The sequence below is a fragment of the Catharus ustulatus genome, chromosome 5 (assembly GCF_009819885.2).
Source record: "Catharus ustulatus isolate bCatUst1 chromosome 5, bCatUst1.pri.v2, whole genome shotgun sequence".
In the NCBI taxonomy this organism is placed as follows: domain Eukaryota; kingdom Metazoa; phylum Chordata; class Aves; order Passeriformes; family Turdidae; genus Catharus; species Catharus ustulatus.
The window spans coordinates 25,056,202-25,075,791 of NC_046225.1; the positions used below are offsets into that span (position 1 = coordinate 25,056,202).

A 19,590-nucleotide genomic window follows, 5' to 3' on the forward strand; every position below is an offset into this window, starting at 1 on the left:
CAGTGGTCAGGATTTGAAGCTGTTGGAAATTAGGTGTGTGTCCTAAAGGATTGACCTAAAAGGCTCTTGGAGAAAATTGCCAGTTGACAAAATGAAGCAGAAGGGACCCATGAATACACACTTGCTTCCCCTCATCCCCAGACTCCAAACATTCTTGTTTCTGTTCCCTTCATTTTCAAACAGCTGCTCTCAGCTGATGATTTCAGGGGCTTAAATCTCTGAGTAAAAGGTTGAAGTTCCAAGCTTGCATTTTCCTCCCAGGTTTAAACTGTTGTGACAAAAACAGTACTGAAAAAATAGAACAAATTTTTGTTTTCTTTGGAAAAAAGTGAAAATCTCAGCCTGCCACCTAGTCGTAGTAAATCCCCATTCACACCAGCAATCACATTTCTGACCTATATGCAACTTTGCTATGCTCAGCACTACACTCGTCATACTGAAAATACTAGGCAGAGATATTTGAAGTGCAGAAGCCAGCTCTGGAAATGAGAAAGACTGAAGGCAAACCTAGAAGGATAACACAAAAATGACCTTGTGACTTTATGTTCTTGGGGTGACTATCATTCTGTTCTAATGTTCAGAAGAACAGGGAAAACATTCCTTTCCCTATGTTAGATCTGTATTTTCTTGTCTGTACAAGGAATCAGGGAGTAATAAGGTGAAAATGTAAAGCCCATGAGCAGCTCTATGTCCTAGTCCTGATGAACATTCTCAGTGCACAGTTAAACAGGCTTTGTGCCAGGGAGCCTCCCTCTGTCACTCTGCATATCTTGTAGGTGTGGCAGTCTGGCTTTATGGGCAGATAGTTTTACAATTCCAGTAAGCCTTAACATAAACCCCCCAAACCAACAAGAAAACCAAACCACAAAACAAAAATAAAAAATCTCCCCTCAAAGTAGTCATGAAGCAAAGAGCTGTTAACTTTGGAAGACAAGTAGATTGATAGCTCTTCCTTACCTAAATACTGTGTCATTTTAGCCATGTTGGTCCCAAAAAATGATTTTGATTCTTGGCATGAAAATAATTTAAAATATTCCTGTTAGGAAGTATAGTTAGTTATTTTTCTTCATTTACTTACTTTTATTTATTTATTTATTTATCTATTACTAAAAGCATGTATTAAAACCAGAGTGCAAAATGCTGTAGAAGTAAAACTGGAGTGTAAAATGCTGTACAAGTGCACTTCAGCTCCAAAGGTTAGTGTTTTGGAGATGAACAAAAAGCACAGCTGACCTTTAAGAGGCTAAAGAATATGACGCTGCTATTCAAGGGAACATCACTCGATGCAACAATTTAAATCAGACTGCTTTTCAACCTGATAAAATGAAAGAAGCTATAAAGCTAAACCCTCAATGTCACATGTTTTTTACATTCACCAGGCCATGGCTAATGTCTTTCCTAACTGCTGTTGAAGTCTCTCTTTAATAGCATTGACAGCAAAGGTGTTAGGTTGCAGAAACAACTGTCTTCTGCACATCAGCTAGCTTTCAAATCAAGGCAGCATATTCTTATTTCTTTTTTCTTTCATAGAATTACAGAATGCTTGAACTTAGAAGGCGCCTCTTGAGATCATCTTTGAGGCCTTACTTGGATTCTACCCAGTATGTGCATGTCTTTCTTGAAGTGAGGAGCCCATACCTGAACACAGTACTCCAAGAGTGGCCTCAACAGTGTTTTTTTTTCCTATTTAAAGAGTCATTTTTTCTGTAGTACGTCTATTTTGCCTATAGTACATCCAACTTTAGCTCATAACTTGCCTTTCTCCACTCATGAACTCCTGAGAAATTTTCACTCAGTAACAGAGTGATGGCAATCATTGTAAAACTTTTTAGTGTCTATAAAACACAACTCATAATCCCAGTTAGAGAATTAATGAGGGCTAAACTGCACCCTCACACAAGAAAAAGATGACCCAGAAGAAAAAAGACCCAGAGAAATTGTGTGAAGGTACCCTCAGAGCATGCCCATGGAACTTCTCCCTAAAAGTGATGGACAGTGGGGAAGGTGCTGTAGTGAGGGGTGAAGTGCTTCAGTACTCAATTTAAAGGAATTGTTCCTTGCCCTTTCCGTCCTTTTGCATTCTTATTGTCAGCCAAACCACACCACAGAAGCTGTTCTGTGCAACGAACATTGTGTGGAACTACCATGATACACCAAAATACAAATAAAATTCTCTCTCCTGGCACTGAGAAGGGCTATGATTTCCAAACACCACCTCAGAAACGTGTGGCTTAACTGACACCATGATGGAAAGAGCTGGAGCTCCACGGGATGCTGTGGCACCAGCACCATCTTAACTGATCATCCTCTCTATCACAGTTCTGCTGTGCCAAAGCAGCAACAAAACTACCAGATGCACAAATGTCATGCTCCACACTGGTAAACATGCAAATATTGCTTTAGAAATACTGTTTAGGTAACCCTTGACTTCCTTTTCATATGATGTTGTTTTCATCTTCCCTTTGTGTAACTTGACCAACCCGAAGAGTTCTGTTTTCATGACATGAACCACTGCACAAAAAGTTATTAAAACACTGATAATTTCTAGAAATGGCTTCAACAAAATGTTTTGAGTCTTAAAAGTGTTTGGCTTTTTCTTCCAACTGATATCAACCATCAAGATGAACAAAATGCTAGCATGTCAAGCATATAACTAACCCAGCCATTCAATTCAGTAGTTTCAGATAATTCAAAACAAAAGCAGAAGGATATTCCTTTGGACACATGGCAGAACACCTTGGTTCAAGTCCTGACACTCTTGAGCCTCTATTAACTGCATAACTGAATTAACTCTGACAGACTGCCTTTCCTGTATTTGGGCAAAGAATGAATTTCAGCACCCTGCTGAAAATAAATAGGTGTAGCAGTTACCCCAGATAGTTTTGTGGTAGGGGCAGTCTTAATGCTTACACTGAAGTGAATCTGAATTTGATGAGTACTCAAGTTTATAGAGCATTGTTTGGACTCTGCTTGTAATATAAGAAAAAAATCTGTCAATATGAATTAATAAAATCTACTTCAGAACAGGTCTGAAAATGTGTAACCCACTGGAGTCCATATCAAAGGAGTTGAGGCAGTTGAAAGCATGCTTCTCCTTACTGGAGTGCTTTCTGCCCTTGAGTCATATACCTTAATATCCAGAATTAATCGGCTAAAAATAACATGGTTGGAGGCCCCAGCTTTTCTTGATTGTAACAGAAAAGAAGCCTGGAGGCTGCTGTTCTGAAACGGGTTTTTTTTTTGTAAGATGCATAACAGCTACACCAGCTGGTTGATATCCACCTCACCCTGAAAGAAAGGTTGTCAGTATTGCTATATTTTTCAGTCACTAGAATGTAATCAATTTAAGGATAAGGAAACACAGGAGGCCCCAAACCTAATCCAGTCTAATTTTACCCTAAAATACATAGACGAGGACAGAGGGTAAAAAAGTGTTTTTTCAGATATCTTACTCTGATTTCCATTGCGAACCAGGGTTGAATTCAATTCCCTTCAACTTGCTTTTTGTGCCCCTCAAAAGTAACTTAAAATGGTTTGTTTAAGGACTGGAAATCTCTCCTGGCCCACTCACCAACTGAAATTAAGCATAAAGGCTCTTCAACAACACTCAGCTAGCCTGCAAATCTGTCTGAGAATTTGTGAACTACACTTAGGATGCTTCCTCCCTTTATTTGATATAAATGTTAGAACATGCATACTCTTCCTCATTTCACTGAAGAGATTTGATACTGTTACCTTCAACATGTGTTTGTACACAGCACTGTACACAGTAATAAGGAAATAATGTAAATTAGAGAAGCAAGAAGCATGAAGAAAGCAATAAGAAATGTGCATACCCATAGTCTGAATCTACTGATAAGAAGGAAAATTCTCCTGAAGTTTATCAAATTGCTTTTGCCAATCTACCAAAAGAATTCAAAATGAAGGGGTCTATTCTGACCACTCATTCTGTTTTCAACATACTCTTACAGAAAACACCACCAAAATATCAAGTACTGTATAAGAAAAAGTGATTTATGGAAGTTGAGAGTGAAGGTTTATGCACTCCAGGCAAACTCTAATTTATAACAAAGAGAGTTATTTGCACAAACTCTAGAAACTGGGTTTCTTCAGGCCAAAAACCATCTTAACTTAAGAAATCTCTGCTTTTCTCCTTGTGTCACTGCTGCAGTCACTGAGAGCCCTTATCAAATCAGCACCACTTAACAAATAACAGAATATATATTCTATACTTGCAGAGTTGAACTTTCCAAGAAGTCCTTTGTGGCCATTTCAACATGATTAATATAGGGATATGATATCCACTGCAACCTCCTATCTCCATGAAGAACCAGTGCTTTTTTTGTACTTTTTGAGCTCCTGAGGAGTTTCTGCCAGGGATGGAAAAAGGGAAGTTTATCTGCCATTGCATTGTGGTAGAAAGAAACCTGTGGATTGCACAACAGTCTGCAAAAGTAAAGGAGCACTCAGAAAGCCTCCTTATCTCTACAAGTTTTGCTCCATCCCAGGAAAAACACCCTCTCCAGCTGCAGGTATTATTAAGCAGCTCCTTCCCAGTTACTGTTCTCAAGATAAACTTGCTGTAGTTTCTCAAATGTAGGAACAAATGAATATTGTAAATGTCCTTGCAAGACTACCTGTAATGCTTCACTCGATTTGGCCTAATGTGTGAAGGTTTTATGGCAGTGATTTTGCTACTCTGAATACAAGAAAAATCTACTAGTTAACAGTCCTGCAAAAACATGTGGGTCGTGTAAAATTACACTTACTCTAATATCTAGAGATTGTCTAAGAGAAATGGTTCATATGTTAAGGGATTAGAAAACTGTTCTAAGTGCACTCAGAATTTATGATCTCATTCCCAGACCTATTGGTCAGACTTGTCAATCATCTTCCATAACCCAGTATTTCAATTAAAGAAGAGGTGAAATGAAAGCAAAACGAAAATTACAGAGGCGCATAGAAGATGGAGATGACCTAAGTCTGTTTTGTTCAACTGCTTGAGGACAGAGCAAAGCTAGTTCACTTCTGACATTCCTCAGCTGAAAAATACTTCATTGTCCAAACGAGAAAAGCATTCACATACTTAATTTTAAGCATGAGCTTAACACTCACTGCCTTTTAAACTAAGGAAAAATATTAACTGGGAACTCAGTGCCCTGCACATGCTGCTGTTTGACACAGAGAGCTCACTGACCAAACAGCAACCAAGACAGTAAGGCTTTTGTAAAGTCTTTTAACTAAGTAACTTCTAAAAAGGGGATGACTCACATCACACATGCAAGTTGAACCCAGCTACTCTGCCAGTCACCATGAATCTGAATGAGTAAACCCAGAAGTGCCAGCAGCTGGCTCATGGTACAGCCCAACTCTTTAAATCACCACTCTGGTCCTCATTTAACATCTTGTGTGACATACTGCACTGAGAATCTTTTTTTTCATAGTAGATGGAAGAAATTACCTTTTGATTGCAAAATATAAACACGGGATTCCTAGGCTGCATTATACTTTCTAACTTTAGACAAACACTGCTTCAGTTTAAACTTCATTCCTACCACTATTTCCAAGCTAACAGAATTTTTTTATCTATTTATTAAAAGAGATAGCAACATTCAACTTTCATCTGCCTAGCAATATATGAAAATAATATATTTTTTGCAAATAATGGAGTGCTTTCTAATCAGTATCGATCAGCAGTGGGGAAATCAAACTAAAGAATGCAACAGTAATTTATTTTTATCTGTGTGACTTCTGTCCTGGTACCTGTTTCACTTCAGTAATTTAGTTTTTTTTTCTTAAAGGTCAAAAATAAAGCAGCCAGCTACACTAAAAACACCTTGACATCCTTAATAAAGTGGTAATAATCTGCAAAGTTATAGATGTTATGAATGTTGAAGTAAATCAAATAAACAGACACCCATAAATTGAAAATTTTGGAGTTTTTATTTAAAGCAAAATTTAAAATTAATAATCAACATTTAAAGATGCATCTTCCCAAAATATTCAACTGCACATTTTTTATACCCCCTGAAATATGACAGTAGATAAGTCTATGTGGTATCCTAAAAATAGATGTGCAACAACCTTGCCATAGAGTGTAAAAAAATTCCCTGTCTCCATTTCAAAATGACATATTAATCACACATTTGACACATTTCATTAATATAATTTTTTCTGCTCATTTGAGTGAATTTTTCTGGCTGGAGTTTGTATATGTACTATTAAAAATAAAGTTCCTGAATAAAATATGAATCATCAATTATGTTCTATTCAAAGTGGTTTCCAACTTCACCCCATCCAGTCTTCTTACATATTCTGACAGAAATGCTACAAAGTAAATTTTCACTGGCATTTCAGTCAGGCCACAAAAATTACATGAATTATGTACAGCAACAGCATCTCAGTTGTTAAGCACTGTCTACCATTCCTGTTGCAAACTAATGTAGCTACAAAATATGAAGGAAAAAATCTGAGGACTTAACGCAAATTTGTTTCATATTATTTTCTTATATATTCTGGTATTATATGTGTGTATATATATAGTTAATTCTAAATATTTTTATTTTGTTGTTTCACATTAGTTGTAATACTCTAAATAGTTTAAAAATAAATTCCTATTGCTAAAGTAAATAAATTATTATTACATTACTTCTTATAAGCACTCTCAGAAAACAACACTTATTCCTAGGGCTCTTGGTGAGGGAAGTAGAAGAGAGGATTGTCTAATACAACCCTTATACACTACCCTCTGCTGCTGCCTGAACCTGGTGAACACATATATCATTCATTTTCCTTCTGGCATCCCTTGCCAGTGCTTTTGAAGTTCACTGGGAATGCTAGGGCTTGTGAGAACAACAGATGGATAATGCTCTTTACAGCCAAGGAGGTATACTATTTAAACTTCATCACCCAGACTTGCCAAGAAACTTTAGCAATTCTGTAACACAGCCCTGCTGCTGTGTTGTGACCTCTCCTTATGGAGGGCCATTCTGAACTGTGACTTTACTTAGGGATGACAGTGACTTGCCTAAATTAGCATTTCCTCTTGTTTGTGTTCAAAAATATTTGTTTGATTTATTCCTCTGTGTTTTCATCCCCAAAATTCAAGTTCAAATTATCCTCTAGCTGCACTTCCATCGCTTTTTCTTTCTCTTTTTATAGGTTGCATTAACAATGTATTGGCACCATATCAATACCCAATATCAATGTAAGTTTTTGCATCATTGGATTGAGTTAACAAAAAGCAAAAAACCATTTGTTTGTAAATATGCCAACTCAAGTAACACACTATTAATAAACATTTCTTTCTACAGCTTATCAGTCATCACCAAATCTGAACACTAGACTTTCAGCTTAATTAATTACATTTGCTGCTTGTTCAGGTAAAATTAGAAAAAAATTACTTCAGAGCACAAAGCACACTATACAGTTTTTTCCATGAAGTCAATTTGAAACCACAGCTCTGGATATAAGGTTGCTCATGTGAGCAACCCCAAAATTGCTTTAATCCACTACATAAATAATAGCAGTGCTGAAAAAGTCAGAGAACTCACCACTTGTCCATCTCTCCCTGGAACACCAGGAACTCCGACAGAACCCTAGAGGGAAACAGATGCCAGTGTTTAGCAAATTAAACAGGTCATGAAAACTTTCATCTCATAATATAGTATTTAGAAATAATGGTGAATGCTTATTGTAGCTGCAATAAATTTTTCAAGAACTCATTTTTACTCAAGCTGAGCTCTCCTTTCAGTTGAGATTTTATACTAATTAGACATATTCTCATGTTGTACATTCTAAAGATTGTATGGCCTTTTTCCAGAAACAAGCTTCAAGCTCATGTTTTGCAATGTTGAGGATGTTTCACAAGAAATGTAAGAATTAAAATGTTATTCCGTTTAATGCTCTCAATAAGTTTTGAGAATGATCCCATGCAATTGAATATAGCACCCGAACAAAACTATTAATGCTTCTAGAGGGATCATTCAAGCTCAGTAACTTGTAGCACCAATCCATCTCAAGGCTTTTAAGAGATAATTGGCAGTGATTCAGTCTGACAGTACAAATTACAGATACACTTTTAAACTGCACCAATATTAGTACCATCAAAAGTAAAAGGTCAATACAGGCCAAACACAAGGGAGAAAGAAGGGAAAAAATTAACTATAAATTATAAAATTGGAGGGATCTTTTTTACAAAGCTCTCATACTGTAAGTTTCTATGTGATGGATAATTTTTTTGAAGGACCTTATGCAACTTGCTACAGAAGTTCAGTGAAAACACAAAGCATGAAGAAAGCAAGAAAGCTGCATCTGCTTGTATAGCATTCTCCTCTTATTTTATTAAGATGGTGCTGCTCAGCAAGGGAACTGAAAGAATTGCTGAATGGCAACGTCCCATCTATTTTGGTTAGAGGTGTCACTAAAATTATCACCAACAATCAAAGGAAATGTGTCCAAAATGGATGGACACATTTTTTTTCAATTAATAGAGTCGGGAAATTCTGTGAAACAGAAAAAGTAAGCAACTCATGAGGGTCTCAAAAACACTTCAAGAGGCAGTAACAGAGCTTTGAATCAGTAAAAAACAGCACACTGCATCACAGCATATCTCCAAGACTCACAATGCTCTCCCCTTTCTCCCAAAGCTTCCACTTCGGCATCCTTGTATTCTCTTTTAGCTGAATGCATGGTCATGGTTTTAAGCTACTGCAAAGGGGCCTGAGTTAACATTTTTACATCTCTATATCCATTTTCCAGAAAACTAGAAGGCAAAGTTCAGGAGGGCATTAACCCATCAGCCTCAATAAATTATCCTATATATAACAGTTCCTCCTCTCAGTGGCAGCTGATTATTTTTCTTATGAAACACAGGATGTTAGAAAGTGTAAAATGAAGCTGATCCTACCATGACACATAAATGTTTATCAGATATTCAAAATTCCATCAGCACGTGGTTTTGTTGATGTTGTACATGCAAAGTATCCTCCTCCACAATTAGGACATAGGTACAAATACATACATATAGATATAGGTATATATGCTTTATAACGGCAGCTTGGACATGAGCCACATTCCTGCATTACCAAACACAAAGGGTTCTTCAGTCTGTAAACTCTATACAACTCACAGCTGTAATTCCATAAATTTATAGACTTTGTGATTACGTTTTTTCTTTCTTTTGTTAAAAAATTTCATTTTAAAAGATGTTTCACTCTAAAGAGCATTATCTCAGAAGGTAAGTAGACATCCTTCTCACATATGTCAATTCTACTTATTCCTTTCCCTTTTTTTTTTTCCTTTATACAAGTTATAGCTGTTTTATTAGATACCTTTCATACAACTTTTCAATCTTTTGAAATCAGCTAGAAAATTACTCACCTTGGTGGTATGTGAGTCAGATGCCGGAAAAGTACCACTCACTAGTTGTTACTGTTGATATTCTGAGGACTGTTTTAATGGTGTAAAACCATAAATCCTAAACTCACTCAATCAAACCAAGGCAGTCAGCTTTAATGAGTATAAATAATGCTGAAGGCATTCCCAGGAACTCAGGTCTCAGGTTACCGAAGGAACAGGAAGACACCGGCAGACCACCTGAACACCACCAACCAAGCACTATTTATCAGCAACACCTTCATCCTTTGTTTCTGCTGGTCAATTCTTCAGTCATATGGCACTGATCTACTTGAGTAGACATGCACTTAATCAGAAACTTTATCTTCCCACCTTTCATGACATTTTAACTTTGGTTTCCTAATCGTACCAGTGCATGAATGAGAAAATTACAGTGACCTTTTCAACTGAAAGTTAAGCAGCTAGATTGAAAACAGTCTGCTCCACATTGCTTGGACTTCTTATGATGGGGGAAATGAGAAAACTCATGTCTCACATTATATGGCTCCATTTTGTAAAAAAATTCAGAACCTAAGCTAATTGATTCAATGCAGCATACAGTAACTTATTCCATTCACCTTTTCTGTTTTTCTGCCATTTGGCACAGGAGGAATAATCACTTTCACAGCATTGTTGTTTATACTATACCTTTTGTCCTGGAGGCCCCTGAGGTCCCTGCAAAGGGAAAACAATTCAATTAATATCAAAACTCCAGCCAATTTAAACTGAAATGACTAGTTAAGACTGTCTTATTGTGCAAGCACTCTGATACCAGAGTGAAAGCAGCTGATGTTTTATGAATCAAAAAAAAGTAAAAGTTTATGCTCAAAATGCACAATTAATCTTTTCACTTTTGGAATTGATCTAACTACTAACTAGAATACTCAAATTTTCCCCCTTCTAATATTTTGTCTTCCAAGTAATCTATTTCTTCTAACACTGACAAATCTCCCAATATTGACTGTGTTTTTTCTCTCTCTTTTATCAGTTAACAGCCAGTTGTGTGTCCACAGTAATGTATTAGTTTGTCAACATAAAAACAAGGTTTATGCAAACAAGTATTTTTAAGATAGAGAGAAGCATAAACCTCACAATCTTCTCAGCTTCTAACATGACTGTGTTATACCCAACTTGTCACTTGTGCTATCATTAGGAAGTGAAGAGAAAAATCTTTAACTTCAGAAATCATTAGGAATGTTCTTAGGAAGCAAAGAACCACCATTTTGTCCCCATGAGCTGAGAAGGCAGGAAGAAATACATCAATTCAGGAAAGCTTAACTTCCCCTAACGCAGTCAAAGTCTTGTTGATATTACGAGGACTCATTTCTCATCTGGTGTCTCTGAAATACCCAGGTGGCCACAGTGGAGAGGAAGAACAGATAAAAAGTAGATCAACCAACCATGTCAGACAGTTTGGCAGTCTGTTTTGGTAACAGTCAGATTATGTCCACCACAGTTCTATGCACTTTTGTCCCCAGGTTCCTACTATGGGCACCGGTGCTGTATCAAGCAAGATGAATTCAGAGTCCATGAAGGTGCAAAACACAACACAAAAACTGGGGAATCCAAATCCTTCTGATGTGAGAAAGAATAAAAGAAGGACTGATTGATACCAGAACTGCAATTATTCAGGAAAACAAAAGGATTTCTGCTTCAAAATGATGCTGATTTTATTCTTAAGTTAGTGGGAAGTTAGGCAGAATTCTACACTGTTGGTCGATGTAGAGCCTGTTGGAACATTGCTGTGATGCAACTTTAAACAGCTAACAAGCTCCACTGGTAATTCTGAGTGCTGCATCCACTGGTGTGGATAAAAGCATTTTTAAATGTGGATCGGTATGTCTAAGGTCGGCATCAAATCTTGCAAAAGCAAAGATCAATGGTGCTTCTTGAAACTTTTGCCTGATTGTTTTAACAGAAAGAAAGTATTGTGAGCATCTCCTCTGGACTGTAGACAGATTCTGATAAAGGAAACCCACCTATGAGGTGGAGGGTGACAATTTTACTCCCTTGCCTACAAGAGAAACAGAAGTACCCAAGCACTCAGCACTGCTGATGATCAGAGTAATGAATATAGTGAGCATCTGTTTTTTCAGATGGAGAAAAATGTCCCTAGCTCACAGTGTTTCACAAAAACTGCTGTTTAAATCAAGTCTTTTCACTAAGTGCCTGAGAGTGAGTGATCTGCTGGGTAAAGAACCCCAAATAAAACAAAAAGTCCACAAAAAACTGTTCTTCCCTTTCTTCAAGTGCCTGACGCTATCCTTCTCTTCTGCAAGAAAGACACAAGTTTGTCTAGCATTTTAAAAATGCCAAGAAATTAATGCTCAAACTAATGCCCTCCTAAAGCAACATTATCAAAACAGGCTCCAAATGTCTACATCCTGGGCATCAGTTGTCTGTTGACCTGTTGCAAACTAACCTGCTACATTTCAGGGTTATTTCAGGTCTTGGGAAAAACTCCTCCATCAGTAGGCCAAAGTGAATACAGAGCAACTGCAGACTTCCTTCATAGCTCATACCAGCTATTTTTATGTCCAAGGAATGGATATATACGTTTCTATCTACTTAAGAATCTATTAAAACCTTCTAAAGACCTTCAGCTATATTAAATTACCATTTGGGAGCCCTTAAGACAATACTAGTGTATGAAAGTAAAATGATAATTCACTTAATAATAGTAGCCCCCTAAGCAATCTGTTAAATGAACTCTCTGTTGAGGATTTTCTGCCTGGTGCTTGCAGCTGTCAGTCTGTGGGATGGATATAATTCTAAACATTGCAGGAAACATTTTTTCCCAGAATTTCCTCCTCATCCTTGACATCACTCCAGTTTTTCCAGATGAGTTACTGAATATGAAAATATTTACATAGTAGTATAGTCCTGTTTTTATGGTGGCTTTAAAATGAATTATTCAGAGAAAAGAAGAAGCAGATACTTATCAATAAATATCTTATGCAATTAGAAGTTTTCCATTTCTGGTACTTAAGCCTTTACTTAGACTTGAAGCAGCCCTGGTGTTTCACACCCACTGAACCACTTGATGACAAGAACAGTCCTCAACAGTACAGGTACCTTCAGAAATTATATAATATTGATTCAAAAAAGACCAATTTCAAATAAAAGCTTGCCTAAATTGACACATTTCACAATTTACACAGGATAACAAGTCTTTCTTATCCTTAGAATGTTCTGACTGCAAAACATACCTGAATAGAAACTATTTTTCTTTAAAGCACTGCTCCCTAGCATTGGGAAAGAGGCTCAAAGCACTAGAAATTTAAAAACTCATTCACTGACAGCTCTTGTCCTTCCCTCACATAAGCCAGCAGCCATTTAACAGAAAACTTATTTAAAAAGACAAAAAACCCCAAAAAAAGCCCACAGAACACCTCAGAATTGTGCTTATTTTCCTAGAATGACCTAAAATCTCTGATCAAGGCACAGAATGACACTGGAGTAATAGAAATAAAAAAGTAAATAAAATCTGATAGAAAGAAAACCAAAACAAAAACTAACCAATCACCTCCCCCCACCAAAAAAAAAAAAAAAACAAACAAAAAACACCGAACCCAACAAAAAAACCACAAAACAAGAGAAAAAAACCCTAAACCACCAAGGTTTTAACTTATTTCCAGAGGTATAAATGACAGCCTTAAAAAGAATCAATGTAGAAAATTCCATATGAACAGGTGGATTTTTCCCCCATATTATTCTACTGAACTGGGAAGCATCCTGTGGTACCCACTTGATGAACAGACAGCAAGACCAGCAATCAAAATCTCTATATAGGTTTTGAGACAGAAGCAGAAGGCAAGAAATATGTGACTGTTACCAACCAGTTCCTCAGGATGCTTTGTTTTGATGCTTTTCTTTGTTTTTCTTCAGCTGTTCTGTGTTCCGTAACAGCTGCAGCAATATCCTAGCCCTGCTGTTTGCTCCAGCACAACCAAAGGGATGCTTTGCAAATGTAGGCTCAGCTAAGCTTCCCTCTGAACAGATATTCTGCCCCTGGGTCCTGGTAGCAAGTGGAGAGCTGGTGCAGGTCCCCATCTCATTCCCCTGAAATCAGCCTGGATCTGCAGTGACCACACACACATGGAACCTGCTGTAATCTCCACCAGCTGGAGGCTCCATCTACACCACAGGTAACATATTGCCACTCAGCCTCTGTGACCATCACATCTGGCTATATGAAGGAGGTAAAACAGAAACACACAGCGCTTTAAAACCATCGGCTGATCAAGAAAATAAAATAATCCCAGACATACAGAATTCTTTCACCTCCTAACTACATATACATATACATGATATCTGTCATTGATCAAAAAATCACTCCACAATAGTCTATGCAGATAATGTTGATAGCAAATATTTGTCTTTTGCCTGCATCATTGAAAGCTGCCAGAGTTTCCACAAAGCGATGCTTAGAATCAACTCCTAAACCACTGGCAGCTGATGTCAAAAAGCTCGTTTTATAAAGACCATCTACGCTTCAAAAATTCCAAAGCAAGTTTGTGAAAACTGTTCAGATGAAGTGACTGCTGAGCATTTTTGAGGATTACATCACTTTTCCTCAAACTGGCATACATTCACAGAGGAACTTCAGTTGAGAAGGCTGAAAATTTTGGTTGCAAGACTTGCCCAGAATAGGAATATAACTAAATATAATGAAAATAAAAAACAGTTCTTGCTCTTTCAACAGTCATGAATATTTCAGAAGAGCCATTTTCCATCATGTCCAATTGAGTAAACTAGCTAGGCAGCTGTGACAACTTATTGCAGGGCTTCACTGAATTAGGTTCTCATTCAAATATCTCCACAGTCTGAGGATGGAAAAACAAGGTGTGCTGTTCCAAATAAATTCAACTGCCTTCTGTGTTTCTCTGGAGAAGAATAATTATTGATAATACCTACATACTTGGAAAACTGGGCAACTAAGGATAAATGTGTACAAAAGTCTTCTATGCAAGTGTGTCTTTTAAAAGATAAAATATTTCTATTATGAGTGCCATTCTTCAATCACTGTTTTTGGAAATCAACCAACCCTCCACAGACTGTAGCATGTCAAATCTTTGCATTATAGAAATGATTGAATTAAGTTGAACATTTCAGTTGGGCCTTAACAAATAAGTATTCGGAATAATTTAAGACAAACAAAAAAAAAACCCCAAACCCCACAAAACAGAACACACCAAAAATTAACAAAAAATCTTACAAACAAGCAAACAAAACCTTCACACCCCCTCCTCCAATCAAACCAAACTGAAAATATTTGCCTAAGTGTAGTTAAAACAAATGTTGGAGTCCAGCATTCTTATTACACCTCCTTTCTAATGTTAAAATTATATTTTCCTTTTAAGGTTCTTATGTTCCCTGTGTTTTAGCAAGCTGCAAAATAAGAAAATTCTGCCCTGTAAAGGTTAATGCTGCAGTTTCAAAGAGAAAGGCTGAGAGTAATTCAGGGTGTGATACATTAGCGACCCTCTCAAGGTACTTTTGTATTCAATTTCTAGTGACTCAATTGCTTAATGTTTGAAGAAATGTATGAATTAAAATATTGGGGTATTTTCAGTTTGCAGCTCTGAGGCAGGAATAATGATTTGTTTTACAAGGTGTCAGAGTTCATGGACAATGAGCACAAACACCAAATGAAAATGCCTAACAAAAACATAATGAAAATGTGAAATGTTTTTGAATACTGAGTAAGTTAAAAAGCAGAAAAGGTCACAACGGTGCAATATCCTGTCATCCTGTCATACAAAAACTCTCTTATTCAAAAAAAAAAAAACAAACCCAAACCCAAAAAAGCCACAACCAAAGAGCAACAAAACAACCAGAAGAATTTTTTTACTTCTATACATTCTATGAAAGTAAAAGCTCTCTGTAACCAAAAGACCTCTGGGAAGTATTGTGTCTATATTTCTATGAAACAAAAGAAGTTCCAGGACTGTTCCTGAGAGCAGGTATTTTCCCTTTGCTGCCTGTAAGAATCATTAAACACTTAGAACAGAATAATGGAATTGTTTAGATTGGAAAATATGTTTAAGATCACTGAGCCCCTGTTAACCTAACACTTCCAAATCCACGTCTAAGCCATGTCCCTGACTGCCACATCTATGCACCTCCTAAATAATTCCAGGGGTGACAATCCAACCACTTCTTCAGGCAGCCTGGTCCAATCTTTGACAACTCATTCCATGAAGAAATGTTTTGTAACAGCCAATCTAAACCTCCACTAATGCAACTTGAGGCACTTTCCTCTTGTCCTATCACTTGTTTCTTGGGAGAAGAGCTCAAACCCCACCTGGCTGCAACCTCCCCTCAGGTAGCTGTAGACAACAAGAAGGTCCCCCAATGAGCTTCCTTTTTTCAAGGCAAAACATCCTCAGTTTCTTCAGCTGCTCCTCAGAGGACTTGTGCTCCAGACCCTTCAGCAGTTCCACTGCCCTTCTCTGAACACTCTACAGTGCCTCAATGTCCTTCCCATAGTGAGCAGCCCAGAACTGGACACAGCACTCCGGGTGTAGCCTCACCAGTGCCAAGCAGAGGGGGATGATCCCTTCTTTTTTCCCACAAACCCGTTTCTTACCAATCTAATGGCATAAAGAACTGAAAATGGAAACCTGAACTAGCTAATACACATCAAGATGAAGCACGTTTCATACAAAGCATTCATCTGCATTTCACGGGAGCCTGTGTCTGGATCCAATTTCCTTTGTGTAAAACTCTGAAAATATGTACCTTCATGGTTGAGGAGTGTTTAATAAAGATTGCAGTTTCTAGATTGAAATGTTCAATGCTGTGATATTGATGTATCACCAAGATATAAGAATGATCAGTTAAGAAAAGAGATTAACTACAATGAAAAATCTCTTATAACTTCTTGAGGAGTGACCCCCTCCCATGCTATCTGCCTTAATGGATGAAAAGTGCTGCAATAACTATTAATTAGTGCTCAAGATGAGCTTCTTCAATGTTTTAGTCATTTGTTGTGGCAGCCACTACCAAAGTGCAGAGGTTACAAAATGCCTGACTATTTTCCCTGAGATATCCAGCAAGTTAAGCCCAGTGCAACTGTACCGGTGGGAAAAAAATAAAAATAAATAGTTGCTGTGAAAGGCACAAACTGAGACTTTACATTTCATCTGCTAGTTCTCATAAACATTTGCAGCTAAACAGCTTAGGAGCAACACCTTATAAAATTTACTATGAACATGCTACCAGAATAAAACAAAGAAGGCGCCTACAGAACTCTGGCCATTGAAAACAAAATCGCAATTAGTAGCTTCCCAGAGGAGCTATGAAGATTCATAGCAGCTCAGAATCTGGCCTTGACCATTGGCCTGAAAGGCTGGATTGAAACCAGCAGAACTTCCCAGACAAGTCTGCCTGATCCCAGAGAGTTCATTTTAACGTAATATGAAAAAGAGTATTAATTCATTTTAAAGATGTGACATTTTGCAGACTTAAATGCAAGGTTACACTTTTCCACTGTCTTTCACAAATATGGCTATATCCTTTGGAAGAACATCCTCCTTCTTCTGAATAACCAGAAAGCAATAACATTATGTTTTACTTTCTTGAACAGATGCCCAGCAAGTCTGTAAAAGCACATTTGGAAAACAATGTATCCTAAAGTAGAGGGATTTTGCATTTGGGTTAATCACCATAGTAGAGATTTCTTTTGCAAAGAGACACCTTTACCTGAGTTCTCTGGTTATTCTGGAATGTTCTGTTCATGTAAAACATATGCAAAATTACTTATCGGTCTTTAGGGCCCATTTTGGGGAGGAAAATAATACAGCGAGGTTTTCTTTCACTGAAAATGGCTGTACACTAAACACGTTCAAATCTACTTATGAAAAAAAAAAGGAGCTGAAAACATAGCATATTTTAATATTCCAGATTTTTTATTAATATGAACTAGTTTAAAATATTTTACACATAAAAGCACAAAAAGTCTCCCACATGGAAATTAGGAACAAAAGCATCCCATGAACACCTTCTATCCCACTGCAGTTTAGGAATCTGAATATGTTCATCTGCCAGTGTCAGCCTTTAATATTTTCCATCACTGACTCTAAGTTCTCATGAATGGTCTGCAACCAGAAATCCTAACTCTTGGGTAGAAAAGAATCACAAATGCATCTATTATTCTCTGAAAATGAAAAAATAAACTGGAAAAACTCTCATATGGTATTTAAGAGTCCTTATCACCAAGAATTGCAGACAAATGGCAGGGGAAGCAGGACAAATTATGAGAGACAGGACACAACTTTAACTGAAAAGGTTGAAAAGCTGTGGAAACTACTGGCCTTCTCTCTTGAGTAGTAAACATTTTTCTATTTCCACATAATATTTCAAATCTTAATTCCTTTGGTCACCCCACTGCTTGGCCTCCCCCTGAATTCTCTTAATCCTTTGTGCACAGAGGAATGATACCTTCAACTCAGGAAGAAAGTACATCTGCAGGGATTTCAAATGTCATGGAAACCAGACAAAATTTCAACTACTAGTCATTCTTTCATTTTCTTCTAACATTAAAGAGCCATGCAGCCACATCTTTATAACTGAAACCTCCATCTCACCTAAAAAGAAACTGAAATTTCTTGGCACCAAGAGCAAACATATTCTTTCTGACACAGCAACATAAAGAGCCACAAAAACCCTTGCAAAGAGTTCTCCCAAACATCTAAACCTCAAAGACAGATGAGCAAAAGCAGCATGCTGCCCCTTAGACAATTTGGAATGATTTTTAAAGGAGAATGAGAGACTCCTGTAAGAAACACCTGAATCTCCCACATCCTAAATTGTCCCACCACCGTGCCATAACCCATACATTTTTTACAATGGAAATAGGGAAAGGTCATTCCTTGTCTCGAAGATGAACTCTCTTGAGCCAAAGCAGAACTCATGTCAGAGGACACAAACACTGTCATTCTCTGTATACGGTCCAAGCAAAACTCTCCTGCCTGAGAGGGAGAAAAGTTATTACTGCTCTCTCTCATCACTCTGAAACATTATTTTATTTTTTATTTACTAACATAGAACTTCATTAAATATAAAGAAAAACAAGGCAGCAGATTCTCAGTTGCAGCAAATTGCCATTTTTTCACTAAAGTCACTGGATTTCCTGTTTCATTGAAAGGAGAACATGAACATTCCAAGAATTCCAAATGCATAATAATTTCAACATTCTGTAAATCAAGGTACACATTGTTATAGATGTTGGGAGGAAAGGGTTAAACCCACAAGATTTGTTAAGGACGAAATAATTTCACTTAAAGTGACCTTGCAGCTGGGAACACTAAGAATTTCATTGTGGGGAAACTCCAGTTATTATGTCTACTGCTGTTCATCCTCTGCCTGTTTTGAGAAGTAGAATTCCTGTGTGGAGATAACACACCCTCACACACATGCTTGAGCCTTCTGCTTGGAGAAGCAGTGATCATAGAAGCACAGCCTTGTGATAAACAGCTCCAGCAGCCTTTGATATATTGGGGGCAGTAGCAGCCCCAGCTCACCCCTGCTGCGTGCTAGGATGAACTCAGCCTAACGGAGCCTGCATCCCTGTGTGCCTCTTTTCAATAGGATAAACTGAGCCTAATGGAGCTGTGTCTGTGCGTCTCAGCTGCCTGGTGCTGTTAGTGAGGTGATGAAATAAATCTACTCTTTGCATTTCAGCTGAGGCTTCATGGTTGCTCTGGTTACCTGTACGGATCGATTCATACAGTAGTTCACACATCACTCAGCCTGTGTCACAGGCTCATGGTACATCCTGAGGAACAAGCTGGAAAACACTGTTACCTATTTCTGTTGCCATATCTTGTACTCTTCAAGAAATTTTTTCTCCTTCTTATGTGAGAGAATAGAAAACAGTCATTTCAAGCTATGCCATTGTTAGTTCACAGGTTCATACTAAAATTGCCAGCTTTATCAGTAACATGTATATTCATTTAGAAATACCAAGGCATGCTACCAAATGCAGATGTAAAAAATGCTTTTGAAAGAGAAAAATGTTCTGTCCTCAGTATTATAACCCAGAGGTCAGGCTTGCTAATATCCTTAACTTGAACAGCACCATGGGATTTAAAGCCTCAGAGAATGTGACCCTATTGGCCATAAATAGCCCCCATCTTCCACAACCTTCAGCACATCACCTGAATTGATTGGATTCTCTCCCAGCATTTA

General features: G+C 37.5%; 1 protein-coding gene across 5 annotated transcripts in view; it reads right to left on the reverse strand.

Annotated features, from left to right (window-relative positions):
• Nucleotides 1-19,590, reverse strand: part of COL25A1 (collagen type XXV alpha 1 chain) — a 333,111-nt gene that overhangs the window by 65,116 nt on the left and 248,405 nt on the right. For all 5 annotated transcript variants that reach the window (XM_042779283.1, XM_042779281.1, XM_042779282.1 and 2 more), the window contains 2 exons: nucleotides 10,045-10,071; nucleotides 7,554-7,598 (listed from right to left, as the gene is read on the reverse strand). In XM_042779283.1, coding sequence (XP_042635217.1) covers nucleotides 7,554-7,598; nucleotides 10,045-10,071 — 72 coding nt within the window. The remainder of the gene's footprint in view (nucleotides 1-7,553; nucleotides 7,599-10,044; nucleotides 10,072-19,590) is intronic.